This window comes from Felis catus, chromosome C1 (assembly GCF_018350175.1).
Source record: "Felis catus isolate Fca126 chromosome C1, F.catus_Fca126_mat1.0, whole genome shotgun sequence".
NCBI lineage: Eukaryota > Metazoa > Chordata > Mammalia > Carnivora > Felidae > Felis > Felis catus.
This window is the reverse complement of record NC_058375.1, coordinates 15,743,062-15,767,326: the sequence shown is the minus strand read 5'-3', so window position 1 is coordinate 15,767,326 and position 24,265 is coordinate 15,743,062. Positions and strand designations below refer to the sequence as shown.

Genomic DNA, 24,265 nt, shown 5'->3' with positions numbered 1-24,265 from the left:
CCGCCTGGCAGAGCAGACCTCTTGGGTCCACAGCCTGGACCCCCATCCCCTCTAAACATGCCTCCCAGGGCCCCAGCCTCTTCAACACAGCCTGGCTCCCCAGGCCCTTCCCTAGGTGCCCCCACCCAGCCCTCTCCTTCGGGCCCCCAGGCCTCACCATCTCCCAGGAACATGATGACATTCTTAGCCACGTTGGTGTTGAGCTTCTGAAGCCTTAGGGCATTTTTCAGGGTCTGTTGAGCTTGGTCCCTCCAGTACTTGGGGTCTTTCTCTTTCTCTATATAGACAGAGAGGCAGAGTTATCCGGCAGGGATGGGGGGCAGCTTCCCATCCCCAGACATTACAGACCCCCAACTTCTCATGCCTGAGGGCTGGAATGCCTGGACTTGGGGGAGGAAGCAGCAGCCGTCAGTCTCAGACGGCCACCAGGTGGCTCGTCGACAGTTGCCAGGCCAACCCTCCAAACAAGCCTGTGGACGCTGGGCCTTCTCCCCATGTCTCAGACTGAAGAAACCGAGGCCCAGAGATACCAGCCAACTTGCCCAAGGCCACACAGCTCTGGCTCCACCCTCCAAAACCCATGCTGTTTCCTTCCACCCAGTAGAGACATTCTGCTAAGGCAGCAAACGAATTAACTGTGCAAGCACAATCGGGAGGGTAATGTTTAATCTGTCCGAGAGAACTACTTTCACCTGAAGGAGTCCCCAGATGTATCCAGCCATCAATGATCAACTCTGCTTGGCTTAATCATTAAAGTCAGCAGAAACCTGAGTTACCAACAGCATCGATAGCAGTACTGGAAAGCAGGACTTGCCTTTTGTTTAATGAATCAAATTTAAAGTAGCCACGCACAATCTTATTCCTGTTAGGATAAATTAGCAAAGAGCCTGTTCTGTGTCCCTAACCTTGAGAAACACTGGGAACCAGGAATGCTCTTCTCCCCGCCCCCATCCCCGCCCCCCATGTGTCCAGTAGTCCAGAAAGAACGCAACTGTAGTGCCCGACAGACTTCAGTGGAAACCACAACTACGCCAAGTACCCCCGTGTGGCCAGGTCACCTCCCTGAGTCTCCGTTTCCTTCCCTGTCAGATGTGGTTCTTTGTCTATTCCTCCCAGGGTCACGAGGAGGGCTGGATTCGAGAAATTGACTTCCTGACCCACAGGAGATCAACATTCCCCGCCCCCACCCCAGTAATTCCAGGCCAGAACTAGAATCCCCCCACCCTTTATTTTTCTTTTTAAGTTTATTTTTGTTTATTTTGAGAGAGAGAGAGGTAGAGAGCAAGCAGAAGGAGGGGCAGAAAGAGAGGGAGGCAGAATCCCAAGTAGGCTCCGTGCTGTCAGCGCAGAGCCCGACGTAGGGCTCAATCTCAGGAACCATGTGATCGTGACCTGAGCCAAAGCCAAGAGTCTGAGGCTTAACTGACTGAGCCACCCAGGTGCCCCCTGGAATCCGTTTCTCTTGCAAAGAGAGGCCCAGGAGCCAAGCCCACCTCCTCACCATGGCAGCCTCCAATGCTGCCACTCTTCCGAAGGTATCTGCTGAGCTCACCAATTTCAGACCCCACAGGCGGAGTCCCTAGCTGGAGTCTGGAGAGCCTCGGCCCTTCTATCTAGCTGTATACCTTTAGGCAAGTTCTCTCCATTTGAATTTCTGCCCCCCAGGAAAACGGGAGTGCATAGACAGTTTTAGGACTGAGATGACGTCTCAACAAATGCCTGTCTCAACAAATGCCTGAGCCAGTGGTTTTGATCAGGGATCCCACGGGCTCAGCGCTGGTTCCCATCTCCTTCCTGCCTCCCTCCACGCATACCACAGTGGCAAGGCTTCGGTCAAGGAGCTTCTTCGGCCATTTGGGTGCCATCTGGGTGGTGATGAACTTCTTGCCGTCTCGATTTTCCTATAACCAGGCCCTCCCTCCCCCTTCCCCAACAGCTTGGCAGACCCCCAGGGGCTGGACTGGCATCAGCCTCCCTGCACTTATTCCTTCGTCTTGACTCAAGCTCTGATCCCAGTTTGCCAGTTTTCCCACTGTGGTTGGTCCCTGGGGACTGAGAGACTGTTCAGTCTTTTTCACCAGAGCCACCCTAGGGCCTGAACCTGAGAAGGGTTTAGTGGATGTCAAACCAACTTCATTGTCAGGGGACTGACTTAAGCAATCATGGCTTTGGACAACCAAGTATCAAAAGGCCATTGTTTTTGGAGAACATTAAATGACATGCACAAATGCTCAGAATATAATGCCACATGAAAAGTACTTGTCAATGTGTACTGTATAATTCCATTCACATGAAGTTTAAAACAGGCAGAACTCATCTACGGTGGCAGGAGTGAGCCTGTGTCATTTTGGCTTGGGGGTAGGGTTGCTTGGGGAGCACACAGGAAGGCCCTTAAGTGTCCCAAGACTGGAAATGTTCTGTCTTAATCTGGGTGGTGGTTACAAGGACATACAATACGTAAAAACTCATCAAGCTATGCGTTTTAAATTGGTGCACTTTACTTTAAGTTACACCTAACTTAAAAAAGAGCGAGAGGACAGGCTAATGCCGTCACACACCCAATGGAATGTCTAAAAAGGAACAAATACAAAAGATTGAATTGCTGAATATTTGAAGAGTTTTCATTTCGTTGCTTTTTCATCTTTTCACTTTTCATCCATCCATTTCATGCACCTTTCACCCAGGTGGGCTATGAGTGCTGAGAAAGCAGGGACTTGGTCCTAGAGCCACCGCTGGTCCCCAAGGATACACACCGAAAGGCATCATGGGACCACAGAGGGGGTGATGGCCTGGGGATCCAGCAGCTCAGGTTCTATCCCTAGCCCTGACTCTCTCCCCGAGGAAGGCCAGTCCCTTCCCTGAACCCTAATTTCCTCATCTGTTGAAAATATTTTTGGGGTGCCTGGGTAGCTCAGTTGGTTAAGCGTCCAACTTTGGCTCAGGTCATGATCTCATGGTTCGTGAGTTTGAGCCCCACGTCGGGCTCTGTGCTGACAGCTCAGAGCCTAGAGCTGCTTTGGATTCTGTGTCTCCCTCTCTCTCTGCCCCTCCCCTGCTCTCTCTCTCTCTCTCTCTCTCTCTCTCTCTCTCTCAAAAATAAACATTAAAAAAAAAGAAGAAAATATTCTTCCTAAGAGAACCCACTCCCTGCCTGACACTGACTATACTGGGTGATTCTTTTTTCTTTTATTTATTTATTTATTTTTATTATTTTTGAGAGATAGAGACAGAATTCGAGTGGGTTGGGGCAGAGAGAGAGGCACAGAATCCGAAGCAGGCTCCAGGCTCTGAGCTGTCAGCACAGAGCCTGATGTGGGGCCCAAACTCACGAGCTGTGAGATCACGACCTGAGCTGAAGTCGGCTGCTCAACCGACTGAGCCACCCAGGTGCCCCAATACTGTGTGATTCTTATAACAGATGTAAGGAGGAGGAATTACTGTCTCCACCCGGCAGATGGAGAAACTAAGATTCTGGGAGGACAACCAGGGACTTCTACCCACATAGTGGACTGAGCCAAGATGGGCTCCCTTCTTCCACTTGGGGCTGCTGCTGAGTGGCCCTGGGGTGTCCGACCAGATGCAGGTCTAGGTTGGTAACGTGCATATGATACCGTGGAGCTACGGAAGGGATGGGGAAAGAAAGCCAGTCTTGAGAAATGTGGATAACACTCCAGATCTGAGCCCGGTCTAAGTGGGGGTCCAAATTTATAGTGTAAGAACTCAAAACTGAGGAATTAACTTGTCTAGAAAAAACTTGTCCAGAATCAGTTGAAGAATCACACACAACACTGCACCATAGAAACACTTCTAGGTTAGTCTCCAATAACTAACAAAAAATGAAATTATCAAATTCACCAGCAAAAATTACCCACCACAAGGAAACGTATCACCATGAGGGAGAGTTAAATAGACAAAACCAACAGGAGACTTAGCCTCCCAAGACTTGGAATAGTTTATGCCCCAATTAAGGAAGAGAAGGATAATATAAAGAGAAAAAGAGTGGCCCATCCAACATTAGGACGCGCAGTAGCAGAGCTGGGGGCTCCTGCTCTGTGAACATTTGTCTGCAGCTGTTAACTTGGACAGTTCTATGACCTTCAACATAAACACTGCCCTCATCCTATCCCACCTGCACCAGGTTCCCCCACCCTTCCGCCTGGGTCCTCCATCATACCTGGCACTAAGGAGTTGGTAAGGCAGGTGCCAATGGCCAGCACCAAGAATGGAGAAATCATGGTGCACTCCAAGACCTGCTTTCTCTCTCGGGCCCAGAGGTATGACCAACGTGGGTGGGAGGGGATGGGCTGGCAGTGGTCAGATGCTAACCGATGTTCCGATCCTAGAAATTAAAGGGGGAAAAAAAAAGACATGTGGGCCACAGCTCCAGAATTCATTTGTCCATCCACTCATACTTTCGCTCATTCATTCATTATATATTGAGTACTTATCACCAATCAGGCACAGGGCTAGGCACTAGGATGTAAACCCCAGTGGTCCCTCCCTCAGGAAGCTTAATCACATACAGTTGTGGCAGTATAATACACGAGTTCCATGAAGCAAAATGGTTCCTTCCCCATTTTCCAAGTGAACTCCCACTCTCAGTCCGTCTGGAGCCTGGAACCCACCAGAATTCAGTCTTTCTGTATAATGCTTCCCCAAATGCAGCATGCATTTTGGGCTCTTAGAGGGTTTGTTAAAATAGACCCAGTATCCACCTGCCGTCGCCCAGAATCGAGTGCGGTTCCAACAAGCTCCCAGGTAAGGATGCTCCTGCTCCTGATTCTGAACCGGTCCTTAGCCTTTGAATTACCTTTCCCAAGCACACTGGAGACACAACAGAGTCCACCCTTTGTTAGAGACAACCACACTTGCCGCATTCTCTTCTAGAGCTTGTCATTTATGGTGAGAGATATAAAAGGAATAGAACTGATACACAGGAAGATTGGCTACTGAAGGTGCCCATTTCTGGGTGGTGACATTTCAGATGGCTCGGTTGCTATTTCATTGTCTTTTCTACATTTCCCAAATAGAGATGTTACCTTTATAATTTTAAAAAACTGTTACACACACACACACACACACACACTCTAGAAGGAAATACATCAAAACATTAACTGTGGTTTTTTCTGGGCAGGAAGACTATGAATGATTATTTACTCTTCTCTTTATTATTATTTTTTTGAATTTTCCAAATTGCCTAAAATAAGCATGTATGAAATGGCATAAGAAAGTTTTTAAGCTGTGGTCATACTGTCAGGATCACAAAGGATAACCCCAACTGCAGCTGAGAAATGTACTAACCCTGTTGTGCATAAATGTTGCTGGAAGATGAGAAATTTTAAATGGCAAGAGTTTCCCAGGAAAATAGTACTGCCACCAAAACCCAGATAAAAGTGATCATTTCATTTGTCGTGGGAAACGGCAACAATGCTCAACATTGTACAGTTGAGTGTCACGTTAGATAAGAAACCACTCTGCCCCTAGAAAAGGGGATCTTGATTCAATCTTTAAAACGTGCGCCCTGCATTTCAGTGCCCAGAGGTGAGGGCTCACCGGTATCGCACCCACAAAACACCCAGCAGTCACCAAATGTGCCATTCATTTGCACCCCTGTGCTTTTTACCACCCCTCTTCCACATCCATCTGGCTCCCTTAAAAACCCAGCTTGAGGGGCGCCTGGGTGGCGCAGTCGGTTGAGCGTCCGACTTCAGCCAGGTCACGATCTCGCGGTCCGTGAGTTGGAGCCCCGCGTCATGCTCTGGGCTGATGGCTCGGAGCCTGGAGCCTGTTTCCGATGCTGTGTCTCCCTCTCTCTCTGCCCCTCCCCCGTTCATGCTCTGTGTCTCTCTGTCCCAAAAATAAATAAACGTTGAAAAAAAAAACAAAAACAAAAAAAAACCCAGCTTGATGGGGCAGGAGGGAATTGAAAGGAAATACTCTACATCTGACATCTACCAGCACTTAACTCTGAGGTGGAATTTCAGACGATTTCTGATTTCTCTTTTTTTTAATTTTTTTTTTTTATGTTTTATTTTTGAAAGACAGAGCGTGCGCAGGGGAGGAGCAGAGACAGAGGGAGACACAGAATCTGAAGCGGGCTCCAGGCTCTGAGCTGTCAGCACAGAGCCAGATACAGGGCTTGAACTCACTAACTGTGAGATCATGACCTGAGCCAAAGTCAGATGCTTAAGCGACCGAGCCACCCAGGGGCCCCCTGATTTCTTTTTACTCTACTTTTGTTTTCAAGTGTTTCTAGAGTAAACCCTAACATCAGAAAAAAATGTTAGTAAATTGATATACAATATCGGGGCGCCTGGGTGGCCCAGTCGGTTAAGTGTCCGACTCTTGATTTCACCTCAGGTCATGATCTCACGGTTTGTGAAATGGAGCTGTGAGTTGGGATTTTCTCCTTCTCTCTGTCTCTCTCTGCCCCTCCCCCACTCACGTGTGCTCACTTTCTTAAAATAAACTTAAAAAAAGTATTACACAATATCAATACATTATAATATTATTCCAAATGGCTTAAAAACCAAAGTCGCCTTCTTTCAGGAAGGCTTCAGGATGGCCACTCGTTCCACTCGTTCAATCATTGTTTGTAGGTACCCGTTTTGAAAGTAACTCTTTTCTGGTCCATCTCCGCCACCACACTGGGAGTCTCTAAAGGCAGGGACTTTGCCTTGTTTGTTCATACTCCAGTGCTTGACACAGTAAATACTGACATCAGTTGAAAGCTAATGCTCTGAAGGGGGAGGCAGGGGGAAGGGAAGAATCAACCCCAAATCCTTCCTCTGTGTCTCCCTCTCTCTCTCTCTCTCTTCTGCCCCTCCCGTACTTGCGCTCTGTCTCTCTCTCTCCAAAAAAATAAGCATTAAAAAAAAGAAAACTGTTTCAGATTCTGTGTCTCCCTCTCTCTGACCCTCCCCCGTTCATGCTCTGTCTCAAAAATAAATAAACGTTAAAAAAAAAATTAAAAAAAGAAAAGAAAAGAAAACTGGCAGCATTTACCAAAGCTGACACTGTACCTATGCCCTCTAACCCATTTATCTCCAACAGAGATACACACACGCACACACGCACACGCACACGCACACGCATGTGTTCACCAAAAGACATCTATGGGAACATTCATATCAGCCCTGCTTGTAACGCCCTCAGAATAGTTCCATCTTCAGCAGGATGGATAAATACGTTGTGTGGGCTCACAGGCTGGAAAACTAAATCCATACAACAACATCTTGCAAAGGGAAGGTTGAATGAAGGAAGCCAATCTGAGAGTACAGAAGTCACGATAAAGTATAAAGACAAAGCTAAGGTGTTAGAAGACAAGATAAAGGTTACACTTGGGGTTGTGGAGACCGAAGGGGGCACAGAGGACTTGCAATTGATCTGAGAGCTAGTTACATGGGTGCATTGTCTGAAAGCCCAATAAGCTGTCAATGTATTGATAAGGACACTTTTTCTTTTTCTTTTTTTAACATTTATTTATTATTGAGAGACAGAGCATGAGCAGGGGAGGGGCAGAGAGAGAGGGAGAGACAGACTCTGAAACAGGCTCCAGGCTCTGAGCTGTCAGCACAGAGCCCGACGCGGGGCTCAAACCCACAGACCGCGAGATCATGACCTGAGCGGAAGTCAGACGCTTAACCGACTGAGCCACCCAGGCGCCCCGATGAGGACACTTTCCTATATGAATGTATATTATACTTCAATAAAATAAGAGCACTACTCTCTGAGAGCGTACATAAACGATCTATAAATAATCTATAAACACAGACAACGTGAAAATGACCTGTGTACTGCACTTCTGTTTATAATGACTTTCACCATGATTTCTCACTAATAACCTATGTAGTGGACAGAGGGGGTCTATGATCTCCTTTATTATTACTATTATTATTATTATTATTATTTGCCATGATCTCCTTTGTGAAAAAAATCAAGGCTCATGAGAGTGCACCATGCACTGAGAAATAGGACTTAATTCTCTCTCCATCCAATACAAACAAGAAAATAAGGAAAAACAAAAGTGAAGCGTGGCTCCAGGAGATCTACAGGGCTCATCCAGCCTGCATGATTATTCTTATTTCTCTTCCCTGCTAGCCTGATGCTCTGTGAGAGTAAACACCACTCCACATCTTTGAATCCCCAACCCTACGCACACAGAAGCAGCCCTGTAAATGCTAACTTAATGAAAAGCCTCAGGATTCAGGCTGGAATGCTCTGGAATTTTGACCCCAGGGATGTGGTCTTTAGACCCCTGTCCTAGAGACAGACAGGTGCCTTCTCCCACTGCCTCTGCCCGAAAAGGAGAGGGGGGTGGAATCTAAAGCCTTCAGAAGCCAGAATCTGCTCTGCTGGCTCCCGCTCTTGCCCCCACCCTGAGTCTCCAAGTCTGCTCTCTCGCAGCCCTGGTGATGGACTCCGTGGGGCCCAGTCTGGGGCCGCAGAGGCCCCAGCTGCCCACCACCCTCTGCCAATGCTCTACGAGCTCAGAATGGAGTCTCCAAGGGTGAGCCGGCCCCACTGCCCCCCACCTCCCAGCTGGACTGTCTCTGCCAGGCTCCCAGCTACATGCCCTGATTATTCATGACAATTATGCAGAAGTCCTGACTGGGCTCTGGGCCCCGGAGAAGGAGCAACTTGATTATTCATGACAATTATGCAGAAGTCCTGACTGGGCTCTGGGCCCCGGAGAAGGAGCAACTACTTGGCAGGTCAGGAGAAAGAGCAGAGGGGTGGGGCCTGGGCCCTAAGGACTGAGCTGGGGCAGAGGACATGGGAGCCCCTAGGAGTCAGGAAAAAGCCAGTCCTGGGCGTCTAGGTCTCACAAGGTCCAGGACAATTGCCAGATAAAAATCACTACCATTCCTTGGGCGCACACGTTGTGCTGAACACTGTGCTAACTGTTGACATCTGTGATGTTACTTACTGCTCACAGCAAGTATGGTTAGCCCGCTTGACAGTTTAGGAAACTGAGCAAAGGATCTCAGCTATCCGTGGCCAAGTGCAATTCAAGCCCAGACTGACTCAGCCTTTCTGGGCCTCAGTTTCCCCACCACGGAGAAGGAGAGAGACCAGCGCCCGCCCGCCCTTTATTCCACAAGAGCAAATAGTAGACAAATGAGTTTAGGGCAGGAGATCTGGAGGCAGGGGAGTTGGGCCCTGGTGAGTTCTCCTACCTGAGGGGCCTGGCCAGGCGGCAGGTGAAAAAAAAGAGCAGGCTTAATGTCAGTATCAGGAGGAGGAGGCTGAGGACCGCCGTGAGGACCATGTCCAGGGTGGGGGACAGAAGGCTCATCTTGAGGCACAGAGGGCCCCACAGGGCAGCCTCAGTACCCTGCAAACACCCGGTCACCCTAGCCTTGGATGCTCGCTCCAAAGCCCTGGGTCAGTGGCTATGACCTGGCTTTGTTCCCTGGGGTTAATCTTTGGGGATTAGCCCAGGGGGGATGAAGCAGGAAGGGGGGCACAGCCCATGAGGCTCCCCTCCCCCAAGCCAGGCCTTCCCCACATGATGCCTGTTCAACTTTGTTCATTCATTCTTCATTCCCAAACATTTAGTGAGCACCTGCTGTGTACCTGGCTCTGTTCTAAGTACCAAGGACTCATTGGGGGAACAGGATAGATATGGTCTCTGTCATCTTGGAGATTCCTGACTGGCCAGGGTAGAAAAAGCACTTACTACGACGCACCAGCCATTGTGCCGGTCACCCTGTGGGATAAAAGCACAGAAGGAAGGGATGCCTGGCCGGCCCAGGTCATGGCTGGCTATTCCTCTGAAGCAGCAACAGTGGCTGTTCCACCCCCGTTTACAAGCCCAGGAATGAGACTGCGCCGAATCGGCCAGAGGGGTGAACTTATGTCCAGATTAAGAGGAACTATTCTTATTGGGGGCCAACTGTGTGCCTCACCCCATAAGAGAGGCTCTAGCAACGCTGCTTGCAAATGAAGGCAACAGAGGCTCAGAGGCGTGACGTCAGAGTTGGGATTTGAACCCAGATCTGCCAACCTCCATGGCCCGTAACCCCAAGCCCTGCACTGCCCCAGAACTGGGACAGCAGCAGCCCCGCAGGACAGCAGGGAGGCTCCAGTGAATCACTGCCAGGGGCTGGCTCAAAGCCACCTGTCACACACACGGGCTGGAGGTAGCTGAGATGCTGCCTGCCCGGAGGGTCCCTTTCTGCTTCCGAAATCCCCCCTTTCCATATTCATCGCCCTTTCTCCTGCGTCCCAACATCTCATCAAGTGAGGACGGTAGTGAAAGTTCCCATCTTACAGATTCAGAAACTGAGGCTCAGGAGTGCCTGTGTGTCCCAGTCAGTTGAGCATCCACTCTTGCTATCGGCTCAGGCCATGATCTCACAGCTAGTGAAGAGCCTGCTTGAGATTCTCTCTCCCTCAAAAATAAACATTAAAAAAAAAAAAAAAAGAAGAAGAAAGAAACTGAGGCTTAGAGAAGTGAAGCCATGAGACACGTCCAGAGCCCAGATGAACACCAGCCTGTGTGCCTGTGAGACCAGGCCTTTTCTGATTACACTTCCTGCCATCTGGGACACCTCAGACCCCATGGTACAAAGCACTCAAGGTCATGGTACAAAGCACTCACGGTCATGGTACAAAGCACTCACGGTCATGGCACAGAGCACTCAAGGTCATGGCACAAAGCACTCACGGTCATGGCACAGAGCACTCAAGGTCATGGCACAGAGCACTCACGGTCATGGCACAGAGCACTCAAGGTCATGGCACAAAGCACTCACGGTCATGGCACAGAGCACTCAAGGTCATGGCACAGAGCACTCACGGTCATGGCACAGAGCACTCACGGTCATGGTACAGAGCACTCACGGTCATGGCACAGAGCACTCAAGGTCATGGCACAAAGCACTCACGGTCATGGCACAGAGCACTCGAGGTCATGGCACAAAGCACTCACGGTCATGGCACAGAGCACTCAAGGTCAGCACTCATGGCAAGAGAGGGCCCCTCTTTCTGGTCCCAGAAAGGCCACTAAGCTCACCACGAACACAGGAAATCCAGTGGTATCACTCCATGAAAGCCTTGTCTTTCTCAATAGGCCCTTACCTCAAATCGTGTCAGACCCTCACAACACCCCAGTGATACAAGCAGGGTTGGCTCGTTGGCCCAGTTGACAGGGAAACTAAGACTCATCAGTGCAGTCACTTGGTCAGCTGTCATATGGCCAGCACGTTTGGGCCCGGCCCCACCTCCCCCCGCTGAGTGATGTTGGGTCAGTCCCTGCACCTTTGACCCTGACACCCATTGCCTGCCCTTTTAGGAGAGCACCTGTAGCTACCAGACACTGTGTGACATACGGGGCCTCAGTTTAGTCCTCATTAACAACCCTGAGCTGGATAATTTGTCCCCCTCCCCAATGAGGGAAGAGCGGCCTGGGCAGTGTTGGGATGTGGGAGGGGGGCAGACAGTGGTGAAGATCCAGGCTCACACAGATGAAAGGTGCTAAGCCACGCCCTGCATGGGACTCCTCACAGGACCTACCCGGAGGTCACCCCTGCTGCGGGGTCTCTCCACCACAGCTCACCCAGAGACCCTCTGGGCCCACCCAGCTCCCAGGGCTGGGACAGCTCTAAGGCTCCCCCACCCACCAGCCTCACAAATCAATACAAGTCTCAAGGAGGACCACCACGTGCTCCCTAGCCTTACTCTGCTGGGCCAGAAGGCAGTTATCTGTCGTTAGGGAGCCTCCAGACTAGAAGTCGCTGACCTGGAAAGTCTGGGCTGTGGCGGGTCCTTTGAGCACATTTCCCCAAACCTACCAGGCCACAGGAATCACCTGGGGGCAAATCGGAAAAAGCCCTATTCCCAAGTGGTTTGGGGGGGGTGGTGGGGAGAGACAGACTGGGAAGAATGAGTGATGGGGGTATTTTACAACAATTGGGAGGCAGTTAAACGTGCAGGTTCCCATATATGCAAAACTCCACCCAGGAGCCAGGAGCCCCCACCCTGCCTGGATTGCTAGGTACTGAGGACCTGATGAGGTTTGAGTGAAGGGAGTGTACAGAAAGAAAAGGGTGTGACTTATTCAAATTTTAAAAAGGAGATTAAAGATACATACCAACCTCCAAATTCCCATTCCCCTGCCCCCCCCCCCCCCCCACCAGACCTAGTCAGTCAGAATCTCCTAGGGCAAGACGTGCTGAGTCATTCTGTGAGCAGATTAGTTTGGGAAATACACCTTTACACAGTGTCCCATTGCCCAGATGGGAAGACTGAGGCCTAAAGAGAAAAGACTTACCCTGGTTGCCCAGCTCCTACTCCCCCCACACAGGGAACAATCAGAACAGGCCAGAGCCAGCGCCCTCTGGGCTGTCAGCTGGGCCCTCCTGGCTCTGTGAGGGAGCTGTGGCTGCAGGAAGTGCTGAGTGCTCCCTGAGCTCCCAGCAGGCTGGGGATTGGGATGGGGGTTGGGGGCCGTCTACAATTCCAAACTGGGCTGAGGCAGCTGCCCAGGGAGGAACATTTCAGCTGCAGGGTCAGAGAGAGGGGACACAGAATCCCTCTCTCAGCCAAGTCTGGCGTTTCTGGCAAGCCTTGCTGGCCAGGACTTTATTCATTCACTGACGTAAGTTATTTATGGCCGCCATGAAGCAGCCTCTGGGTATAGGGCTCAGGAAGGAATGCGTGGTGGTCAGAGTGGGCTGCAGGTCAGACCCAAGGAGGGGCTTCCCCAGAAGGAGGAGGGCCAGATGCCAGGGACAGGGCAAGGCTCAGACCTCAGCTGCTGACAGCACTCTCTCCCGGCAAAAAGCAGATGTGGGAGTGCCCAGGGAGGCACGGTGTCAACCCTGCTCAAGCATTGCTGTCTTTAGGGCTCAGCTGAGACACCAGCTGTCCCCTGAGCACTTCCAGCCTCAGCAGCTCTGTACACAGCGTTCTCGGGTCTAGAATGTTCCCTGCTGTCCACTCCACGCATCCCTCCCATCATCCTTCCACCTTCCACAGAGCTGCCTTGCACCCCCGTCTCAGCCCATGTGGTAGTTCTGACTCTTCCTGAAGCTTCTGGAACCTGGGGCGCTCAAGACCTTGGTCACCTCTATCAGAGCCTTAGAGAGCCATCAGTCGTCACTTCTTCCTGTGGCGTGAGCTCTGCTGATGGTGGCCGCCCCGTGGCCGGCAGAGTCTGGCACACAGCTGGGTGGCCAGGGAATGTCGGTAGGTGGGTTTGAAGGGTGGCGGGATCAAGGCGTGAGCGGCTGAAGACAGCCCAGCCGCAGAAAGAGCGAGCTGTGTAGCCAGGCCACAGGGTTCAGATCCTGCCTCTGCCCCTCTTGAGCCAGGGAGAGTAGCTAAGGGCCACGGACCCCCGGCCTGTGTCTGCAAAGTGGGAGGCTAACAGAAACCACAGGGTTGCTGTCAGGATTGTGTGAGTTAATAGATGGACAGGATTCAAACAGACCCCAGGGCATGGTAAGTGTTCAGTGAATATCAGCCTGCAGCTAGGATGGGGGAAGGGGGGGCGGGATGGTGGGTAAGAGGAGCCCGTGAACCCCTGGAGCAGAAAATGGACAGACCCTTCTCTGCTGGCTCAGCTTGGCCAGGCAGGCATTAGCCCCCAGGGCTTTCCCACAGACCTGCTTGCCTGGAAGGCCCCACAGGACCTCCACTTGGCAGGAGGTGGGTATTTAACTAAAGGCAAGGGGTAGAGGTTCCAGTTCTCATGGTCAAGGGGCTCCATGTTTCCACATGGGAAGAGACCATCCACCAGCAGCAGTGCAACGTGTTCTTTTCCTCTTGAAGGGGAGAAAGAGAGAACCCCCAGGATCAGCCAGGAGGGTTCCACGGACAGAGTGGGAGGCCAGAAGGACGGTGGGGGTTGAGGTGAACAGAGAGAGAGGGTGCCCCTGACAGGAGGGAGGAGGGGCAGCCCAGACCAGCCAGAGCGGGCTCTGCCTGCTGAGCTCACGGGGTCAAGAGCACACCCTGCATGTCCCCTGCCCGCTTACATGCCAGCCCATCTTACAGGTTAAGACACTGAAGCTCAGACGGTCTGCTGCTTGCCCAAGACCACACAGCAGAGCCAGAATCAGAAGCCCCAAAGGCCTGGGTTCTGCAGCCAAAGCTTTTCTGGGGCTCCCTGGGGCATCTGGATGGTCTTCATGCCACAAACTGGCTCTGTGGGCAGAAGACTAGAGCCAGTCAAGGTTCAGCTGGTAGGAGAGCTGGCAGGGTGGGGAGTGGGGGGCGGGGCCCAGAAACCCATTCCTGGGAGCTCAGACGGCTGGGGCGCCTGGGCACAGGAGGGTCAGGGATGGCTCCTCTATGGGCACACGGGCTTCTACCATCCCACGGAGAAGTTACATTCTGTCCCAGACCACCTTGTTCTGGGCCGAGCCTGGAAGCTGAGGGGGGTGGGGGGAGGGGAGCATGTGCTGTGTGTTTCTAAGGTGTTTGCCACCCCCTGCACTTGGGTGTTTCACTCAGCACTCCTGCAGCAGAAGCCCCTCTGCTTCCAGGAGACAGACAGACAGGACTGTCCATCCTTGCTCTCATCATCGACAACACGAAAAGGCAGACACAGAGAGGGTACACGAGCTCCCCAGGGTCACACAGCACACCAACGGCAGGCACAAGTCTCCGCAGTAACCAGCTACAATCTGGGGGCTATTACTGGAAGCACAAAGCAGTCTGGGAGGCCTCGCGTGGGTGCCAATGTCTTGGAATTCCAGACATGAATGATTTGTGTCAATTGAAAAGAACAATTCAAACTGAGACTATTCTAAAAAAGGCCTTGTTTCGCACTTTGTCATTGTACCCTTAAATAATAGCAAACCTTTTCATAGCCCTTACTATGTGCCAACCATTGTTCTAAACATTTTACCTCTATTGCCTCATTTAATCCCTAAAACAACCTACCCCATAGGTGCTATTATTACCATTTTACAGGTGGCAGAACAGAAACACAGAGAGGTTAAGTTCTTTGCCCGAGGTCACACCGCCAGTATTCAACGCTCCCTGTGGATGTGTCTGTCTTCCAGGGCCAAGTGTAAAAACTCCCAAGCAACAGGCGAGCCTAGAAATGAACCACGTTTGTTCTGGCTACGGCATGGACATTGTGCATCTGTGGACGAATGGACCGCATGCAGCTGCTATTGGAAGCGCTCACTACATCCCATGTCACCCCAGCCCCTGGAGGAGGGTTCCTCAGCGCCACTTACAGAAGAGGGGTCAGGTGAGGGGATCTACCCGGGGTCATACATGGTGACACCCTAGACGCACGCCTCCTCCCCCCAGAAGCCTCCTATTCCAGCTGGTCCTCAGGCAGGTCACTGGACCACCATGGCTCTCTCTGCTCCCCGCCCCTCGAGGCCCACGCACCCTGGCGGCCTTCCCCTAGGAGAGGAAGCCGCCATTCCACAGGCCCCACGTGCACCCTGAGAGAGGCCGTGACAACTCCGGATTGGGGAGATAGGCGGTGAACTTGTAGCCTGCTGGGTGCCAGCCAACACAAGCAGCATCCCTGGGTGGCATGTGCGGGGGGAGGGGTCGCGATCACCCTGCTCGCGTCAGAGCAGGGAGGACACGGATGTTCCCAGAGATAGCACTCTGCAGCTGGCGCTGGATAACAGCGTTCCTTACATTCCCAGAGAACCTTCCAGCAGCAGGAGGCGGCGGCTCCTGCTGCTATTGCATTTGCTGGTGACCCCAGGAGGTATCAGGGCAGGGATACCGCCCCCCCCCCACCCCAACAGGAAACCTGGGCCGGCGGAAGCGAGGGTCCCACCCAAGGGCGCACAGCTCGGCAGAGTCCCCACTGCTTACTGGTCTCGCGACCTTGGGCACGTCACTTCACCTTTCTGGGCCTCAGTTTCCTCACTCGTGCAAGGGAGGTCATCGCAGTGAGTGCCGATGTCACTGTGCGATTGTAAGCATGAGACCACGACCAAAAAACCGGAAGATAAATACCGAGGGCTCGGCCCATGAAACACACAATAAACGTTAGCTGGTAGTAATAGGTACAGTGAGCGTGCCAGGCCAGGTTCTAAGCGCTTCGCATGCACCGACTCGCCTAACCCTCACAGCAGCACTCTCGCGTGTGCGATCGTTGCTCCCACGGTACAGAGAAGTTCAGGTGCCTGGCCGAAGTCACACAGCTATTAACAGGACGCTACGGAGACGGAAAGGGAAGGACTCTTAATGGAGCACCTACTATGTGCCGGAGCTTTGGGTTCCGCCTTCCAAGGATCCTGGGAGGTGGGAATTATCAGCCCTGGGTCAGAAGACAAAACGGAGACTCGGGAAATGGGCGGGAGGAGCAGGGTCACACAGCAACCGCGTGGGAGAGCTGGGATCCGGGCCAGGCCTGGCTGGCTCCACATCCAGCTTGCTACTGCCATCCGGGTCATCTGCCAGGGCAGCTTCCATCACCGATGGCACAGCGGAGGCCTCAGCCACCGCTAGGTACGGGGAGCCCCGCACCAGTGTGCTGCGTGATCTCATTCTGCCCGTGTCTGTGTGTGCACTGGAGTGTTGCCTGTGAGTGCTGTCGAATACCCACAGTGTATGTGCCCGGCCACTGCCTCACCACCCCACCACAGGTCCTGAAGTCAGGCCTCCGCCCCTGGCCCACGCCCCCTGGGCCCCCTCCCTCCCAGGTCAGCCTTTCTGGGTTTATAACTCCTCAGAGGGGCTGAGACGGGCAGGGGCAGGCCAGGGGGGTACAAGTCAGTGTCCTGGCCAAATACTCAAGAGCTGTTTCCTCATTTGTGAAGCAGGGATAATAAATGCCATTCTGCCTCCAATATCAGCTTGTTGGAAGGGAGGAACTTTGCAAACTGTAAAGTGCTCTGCAGATGTTCCTCTGGCTTTTCACATTCCTTCTGATGACGATCGTGGATATTTGCTGTAATCTTTGGCCACCCAGAATCCACTTCCCCTTCCTGACAATGTCCCAGTTTCCTTGGACGGCAACCCTCCCCCTTTTGGCCATGTGGTTTGGATGGGATTGATCTCACCCCCAGCAGCTGCAGGTGGGTCCTGACTGGCTTAAAGTGGAAGACTCTCTCCGCCTGGATGGTGTGTTGTAAGGGTGAGGCAGTGGGAAGGAGGGCTGTGTGGAGCCTGAAGATGAAGCAACTCCTTAGAAGGTGAACTAGACGCAGAGAATTTGGAGTCTTGGGTAACATCGCTTGAGTCCCTGGATGCAGCCATGCCTGAAGCTCGCTTCTGAACATCCAGGTTCCATGAGCCAATTAATATCCCTTATTGTTTGCCTTGGATTTACTGTTACTTGGAACACAGTCTGACCTTAGAGCTCCAGTTCAGTCGGTTTCTCTGAGCCCCTTATAATGTAAGCAACCGCATCGTGTCATACTCAGCCAGCTGTTCCCACCAAAGGAAAAATCTTGCAAACAAGTTAAAGATGGGTCAGTAAAGTTCAAATGCATGGCTAAATAAAAGTCCAACTGAACACAAGGTAGGTTTTCTTTTTGGAATCTATAAACCCTTGGAACCGTGGGAGATCCTTGAACAGGACGTAACAACCCTACTACAGGCAGGACTGAGACCCTCCCCTTCCAAAAGTTGTTGTCAGTGGACTTTAGCCCTTGGATCACCACGTTCCAAGTGCCCCTGTGTTAGGGGCTGCAGGTGCAAGATCTTCCTTGTGGGACCTTCGGTCTAGTGACGATTGGTCATAATACACATTTTTACTGGGTTTTACACAAAAGCCCTAGGAGGTCAGAGTACAGAGGGATCCTGCTACACCCATTTCACAGAGGAAACACAGAGAGGTGAAGTGACCTGCCCGAGATCCTTCTGCTAAAGAGGGGCAAGGCCAGGCCACGCTGTGGGATCTGCCTGGCTCCAAGCCCAGTGCTTTTTCTCCTAGGCCTTTCGGTGCAGGGTTGGCATTGGGGGCTGTCATTTCTTTGAGGTAGTCTGTTCTGCTTAGGGGAAGTCAGAGTGGTTTAAAAAGTTAAAGAAGTGGGGCACCTGGCTGGCTCAGTTGGTAGAACATGCAACTCTTTTATTTTTATTTTTTTAATGTTCATTTATTTTTGAGACAGAGAGAGAGAGAGTATGAGCAAGGGAGGGGCAGAGAGAGAGGGAGACACAGAATCCAAAGCAGGGTTCAGGCTCCGAGCTGCCAGCACAAAGCCCGATGAGGGGCTCAAACTCACGACTCGAGACCACGACCTGAGCATAAGTTGGATGCTCAACCAACTGAGCAACCCAGGCACCCCAGCAACTCTTGATCTCAGGGTTGTGAGTTCAAGCCCCACGTTGGGTATAGAGATTACTTTAAACAAAACAAAACCAAAAACTCACATACAAAAATTTAAAAATTCAATAAAAAAAAAAAAAAAAGGCTAAAGAGAAAGCCAAGTATCATGGCTTCCCTGTTTGCCTGAGGCTCTTGGCTCCTCAAGAAGCCCCAGTACTCAGGCCCAACACCTTTACTATCCTACGGGACTCACCTCCCACCGGCTGTGGCCAGAGAGGGACCAGGAACCACCCTGAAATCTAGGCCCCGGAGCCCCAAATGCTTTCCCAGGCAGCCCGGGACACCTCAAGCAAGCTGTCCCGACCTCTACTCTACATTTCCAAGATTCAACTGATACTGACTCATCCCTTTACACGAGGGCCCTTCCCTACTTGTTATCGAACCAACAATCAATCAGTTGACCGCTATTTACTGAGCACCTGCTATAGCTGGGGGCTGTTCTACATGCAGAACCAAACAACCCAAATCCTGGCTGGGCGGCCGGCTTGAGCAGACAACAAAGAAGAAATAAAGTCAATAGGATACCACGTGGTGGAGGAAAAGGAGGGGGGTGGGGAGGAGGACATGGTGTTTGCAGTTTGCAGTTTTAAATAGAGAGGACAGAGAAAGGCTCACGCAGAACTCCTCACCCCTCACCCCGTGGCTTTGCAATAATCCCACACAGCTGAGCAGGAGACTCCCAAACTGTGGATAAGGAAACTTCGGGAAGCTTCAGGATTAAATCTCAGGACCACCTGCATATGCTAATCTAACCAGGGGTTACTGGGCTCTCCTATGCCCTCTCCCCTAACTCTACCAAATGGCACTAGCAGCCCTCTTGCAGATGACGCAACTGGGGCTCTCAGAGGTGAAGCCACATGCCCAGACCCGCAGGAGCACAAAGAGGTCAGGGTTCAACCCCAGTGCCACCCTCTGGAGCTGCGTCTTGGCAAGGCCCACATCTGCCTCCATCTTCAGCTCTGGGCTTGTCGAAACTCAGACCGTCTCTTTGCTGATTTCCTGTCCTCCAAGAGTCGCCCTCCCTTTCCCAGAGACCCTCTGGCTCTCTATCCCAGGTCATAGGAGCCCCTAATTGTCCAACCCACCCTTGTTCTGCCTCCTCAATTAACTTCTGGCCCATCGCTAAACCCACATTTGCGTGAAATCTACAAAAGACAGCTTGTGAATGGCCAAGGGCAGGCAGACAGCTGGAATACATGTGTAGGGGGGTGGGGGAGCTTCTCACTGAGCTTTCCCATCTGGGTTTATCCGGTAATCCCCAAAACCCCCAACTAATCTTTCTGAACATGGAGCATAGTGGAAAGATCTTGGCCATGGAGAAGGTAGACAAGGGTTAAGTCCTGTCGGTGCAGCTTTGAAAGTGACTTTGCCTCTGGGGCTGCAGGTTCCTTATCTGTCAAACAAGGTTAGTCATCCCCATCTTGCAAGGTTGTTGTAAAGATAAGATGCAATGGAGAGTATCTGTTAAGAGATAAAATCCAATAGAAAGCGTATTTAGAAAACATTTAGCAGGGCACAAACAAAGAATTTGTTGAACTGAATAGAGATTTGCATAATGGTGAACCACCACCAACAGCATAACAATAGCTGCATTCATTGTGCTCTCACACTTTGAGGTAGGCACCCTTAGTATCAACCCCATTTTACAGAAGAGAAAAAAAAGCACAGAGAGGTTAAGTCACTTGCCAATGATCACACAGCAAGCAGTGGTAGGGCTGGGACTAGGAACCCAAACGGTCCAACTCTGAAGTAGAAACTTTTAACCATGATGCTAGGTTAGCAAAGGAGGCATTGAAGTACAGTCACTAAGCGCTAACCCCAGAAGGGATCATAGGCAGCCCCACTCCAGGACCTTCACTCGTCACTACCGTCACTACCGTGTCAGCTTGTCAGAGCTGAAAGAGAGTCTAGGAATGATCTACCCTAGGGGCTCCTGGGTGGCTCAGTCAGTTAAGCGGCAGACTTCGTTCAGCTCAGGTCATGATCTCACAGTTCATGAGTTCGAGCCCCACATCTGAATCTGCTTCAGATTCTGTGTCTTCCTCTCTTTCTGCCCCTTCCCTGCTCATGCTCTGCCTCTCCCTGTCTCAAAAAAAAAATTAAAAATAAAAAAAAAAGGAATGATCTACCCTGACACTCATTTTTTTTTTCCCCAAGCAGGAACCTAAAGAGGTAGTGTGACCTTCCCCAAAACTGACAGCCAGTGAATTAAAGAATCAGGACAAGCAGCCAGGTTTCCTAACGCCAGACTCCCATGCCATCACTGAGTATCACAGTGACCATAAGGGGCCATCAGGGAAGGAGTCTCAAGTATGCACCGGAATTTTTCCAGAAGTGGAGGGAAGACAGTCAAAGCAGAGGAAATAGCCCATGCAAAGTTCTGGGGGCCATGAATGTCTTTTTTTTTTTTTTTTTTTTTTTTTTTTTTTTTTTTTTGAGAATAGTGAGCTGTGAGGTGCATGCAAAGGGGCAAGGGAAGATGATGAGGCCAGTTTTTCATATTAAATATTGCCACTTTGGGGGCACTTGGGTGGCTCAGTCGGTTAAGCATCCGACTTCAGCTCAGATCATGATCTCACAGATCATGAGTTCAAGCCCTGCATTGGGCTCTGTTTAAATTGGTGTATGTAGGGGCTTGGTGCTACAGCCAGAAGGAGGAGCGGGGCCTAGTCTTTAGGGTGGTAGAAAATACTAGAATAGAAAACAAAATCGGATTTGAGTTCTGCTCTTGGCTCTTTGCATCAAGCCTTACCCAGCATACACTCCCGTCCCCAACAAGCCCAGTGCCCCAGAACAACCGAAGCCAGCGCTCTCACTTGGACGTCGGCAGCCCAGGCAGGTGGCATGAGTGTCTTCTGGAGTAAAGTCACAGCGGCACAGCGGGCAAAGTGGGATTGCAGGAATCAAGAGGGAACTGACAGGCCTCCAGTCGCGCTACCGCCGTTCCCTTCCTCATGGCTGGTGGGTTCTGACCTAACCAGACAGCCCCCTCCCCTGGCGGCTTCTTTCTGGAGTGCTGCAAGTGAAGCCCAGTCCTGTGGAGTTGGTTACCTGGGAGAGAAGAGTGGCTCTGCCAGACTGAGGGTCTCCCCTCCAGGACTGTCATCTCCTTGGGTTCACTGGTGCTGACAGAGACTAGGGTCAGGCTTAGATTTTTAGCCCAGTGCACAGAACCAGACAGAATAGCTGAGCCCCCCTCCCCTGCCCCCCGAGAAATGAGCTCACAGGTTAAAGAACAGGGAATCCAAGGAACACAATGGCTTCAAAACAAACGGATTAAAGATACCACTGGAATCAGCTGTATTCAACAGATGGACTGAGAATTTTAAATAAGAATCGGAGGGGTGCCTGGGTGGCTCAGTCGGTTAAGTGTCCGACTTCAGCTCAGGTCATGATCTCACAGTTTGTGAGTTCGAGCCCCGCATAGGGCTGTGTGCTGACAGCTCAGAGCCTGGAGCCTGCTTCAGATCCTCTGTCCCTCTCTCTCTCAGCCCCTCCCCCGCTCACAGGTGCATGCATGAGCGCTCCCTCCGTCCCTCTCCCTCCTCTCAAAAATAAATAAGCATTAAAAAAAAAAAAAGGAGGGAACGTGGGTGGCTCAGTCAGTTAAGCGTCCGACTTCAGCTCAGATCATGACTTCAGCTCAGATCATGATCTCATGGTCCGTGAGTTCAAGCCCTGCATCAGGCTCTGTGCTGACAGCTCGGAGCCTGGAGCCTGCTTCGGATTCTGTCTCCCTCTCTCTCTGACCCTCCCCCACTCACACTCTGTCTTTTGCTATCAAAAAAAAAAAAAAAATGAATAAACATTAAGAAAATTAAAAAAGCAAAAGAAGTAAAAAAAAAAAATGATAGCATTAAAAAAGTGAATAGGGGCGCCTGGGTGGCTCAGTCAGTTAAGCATCCAAGTCTTGACTTTGGCTCAGGTCATGATCTCACAGTTTGTGAGACTGAGCCCTGTGTGGGGTTCTACACTATGACATCACAGCACAGGAAGGAGCCAGATTGGGATTCTCTCTCTCTCTCTCTCTCTCTCTCTCTCTCTCTCTCTCTCTCAAAATAAATAAATAAACTTAAAAAAAAAAGTGAATACATGAGACACATAATGGAAAAGAACATGCATAGTACACACGACTGCAAGACTGTATCCAGTAAATTTAAAAATACTAAAGTTGAGAACAAAATGATTAGCAGCCCCTCCCCTCCCACACACAATGGGCAAAAGACTTAGCCACTTCAAACAGAAAACGTAACAAATAACCAATAGTTCACGGAAAGGTGTTCCACATTATTGCTATCAATGAAAATTAAACCCATTTCACACCCACCAGAACAACCGAAACCAAATGAAAGTATGCCTTGTAAAATTAAACACTGTCAAGAATGTAGAAAAATCCGGAAGTCTCATATATTGTTCATGAGAATATAGTATAGCACAGTGAAGTTGGAAAAGAGTTTGGCAGTTCCATATAAAGGTAAACATACATTTACCACATGATCCAGCAATTCTACCCCAAAGTAATTGCTCAAAAGAAATGAAAATATGCCTACATGAAGATTTATACATAAGTGTTCATAGCTTTATTTATAATAACCTCAAACTGGAAACAGTTTACATGTTCATTAACAAATGAATAAACGATGGTGGTATAGTGATAAAACAGAAAACTGCTCAGCCAAGAAGAGTGAACAAAGGATACAACAAACATAGATGCATCTCAGAAACACTATGCCAAGTGAAAGAAGCAGATAAAAGGGTACATGCTGCAAAATCCATCTATATGAAACTCCGGAAAAGACCAATCTAATCTATGGTGAAAGAAATCAGAACAATGATTGCATTTTGGAGGCAAAATGGACTGGAAAGGGGCATGAAGGAACTTGCTGGAGAGATGGAAATGTTGCTCTTTTTAAATCTTGGTTTGAGATCATGGTTACAAGGTAATGTATGTTTGTTAAAACACACTGAATTGTGCACTTAACATCTATGCATTTCATTGTATGAAATTATGCATCAACAAAAAGAGAGATGGACGTCTAAGTGCCAACATCTAGATAACAGGAGTCCCAGGAAAGGAAAATAAGTCAAGGGAGGAGCTATTTCAAGAAATAATGAAGATAACCTTGGAACTAAAGAAAGATGAAAGATCTCCCTTTGAAAGGGCCTCAAATATACCAAACAGGACAGAGAAGGAAAAATGAACTCTTAGAAATATTATAGTGAAGGGGTACCTGGGTGTCTCAGTCAGGTAAGCGTCTGACTTCAGCTCAGGTTATGATCTCATGGTTTGGGTTTGAGCCCTGTGTTGGGCTCCACACTGACAGTATGGAGTCTGCTTGGGATTCTCTCTCTCTCTCTCTCTCTCTCTCTCTCTCTCTCTGCTCCTCCCCTGTTTGCTCTCTCTCTCTCAAAATACATAAATAAACTTTAAAAAAAAGAAATATTGTAGTGAATATCAAGACAACAAAATCATTCTAAAGTCTAGAGAAAAACAGATTACTTACAAAGGAATAATCAAATTAAATTGACTAAAGTACCAAAGGAAAAGAATTTGAATCAAGAATTTCATATCCAGCTAAACTGTCATTCAAATACTAAAGGCTAATGAAAACCATACTACATGGCTCAGGTTTGTCCAAAAAGACAGGTGTCCCCCCAATTTTTTTGGAAGTAACCACTTAATAGAAACAAAGTGAACAGATAAAACTAAAGATATCTGAAGGCTGAGCAAATAACAAATAAAGTTTATTTTTTAAAAACAATTTTAATGTGATGTCACAGGGGCTGAAGGACAAGTTAGTGAAGAATATGAGGGCTTAAGAGGGAGATGGAGAGAGATGAGAAAATGTTAATCTGGTCTTTGTAGGGAAAAACTACAGCTGACAATTTTTTTAAAGTAATAAAACATTAAAAAAGAAAAGGCAAGATAAATTGAAATAAAAATGCAGGCAGGCAGAAATAAAAGTACATAAACAGATTCTTTTCAGAAACACTCACATT

At 50.0% G+C, this 24,265-nt stretch overlaps 1 protein-coding gene across 4 annotated transcripts in view; it reads right to left on the bottom strand.

The window, feature by feature from the left end:
* ALPL (alkaline phosphatase, biomineralization associated) overlaps positions 1–24,265 on the bottom strand; it is a 65,262-nt gene that overhangs the window by 15,129 nt on the left and 25,868 nt on the right. For 2 of the 4 annotated variants that reach the window (XM_045033224.1, NM_001042563.1), the window contains 2 exon segments: positions 4,175–4,339; positions 158–277 (listed from right to left, as the gene is read on the bottom strand). In XM_045033224.1, coding sequence (XP_044889159.1) covers positions 158–277; positions 4,175–4,235 — 181 coding nt within the window. In that variant the 5' untranslated portion in view covers positions 4,236–4,339. 4 annotated transcript variants of the gene reach the window in all.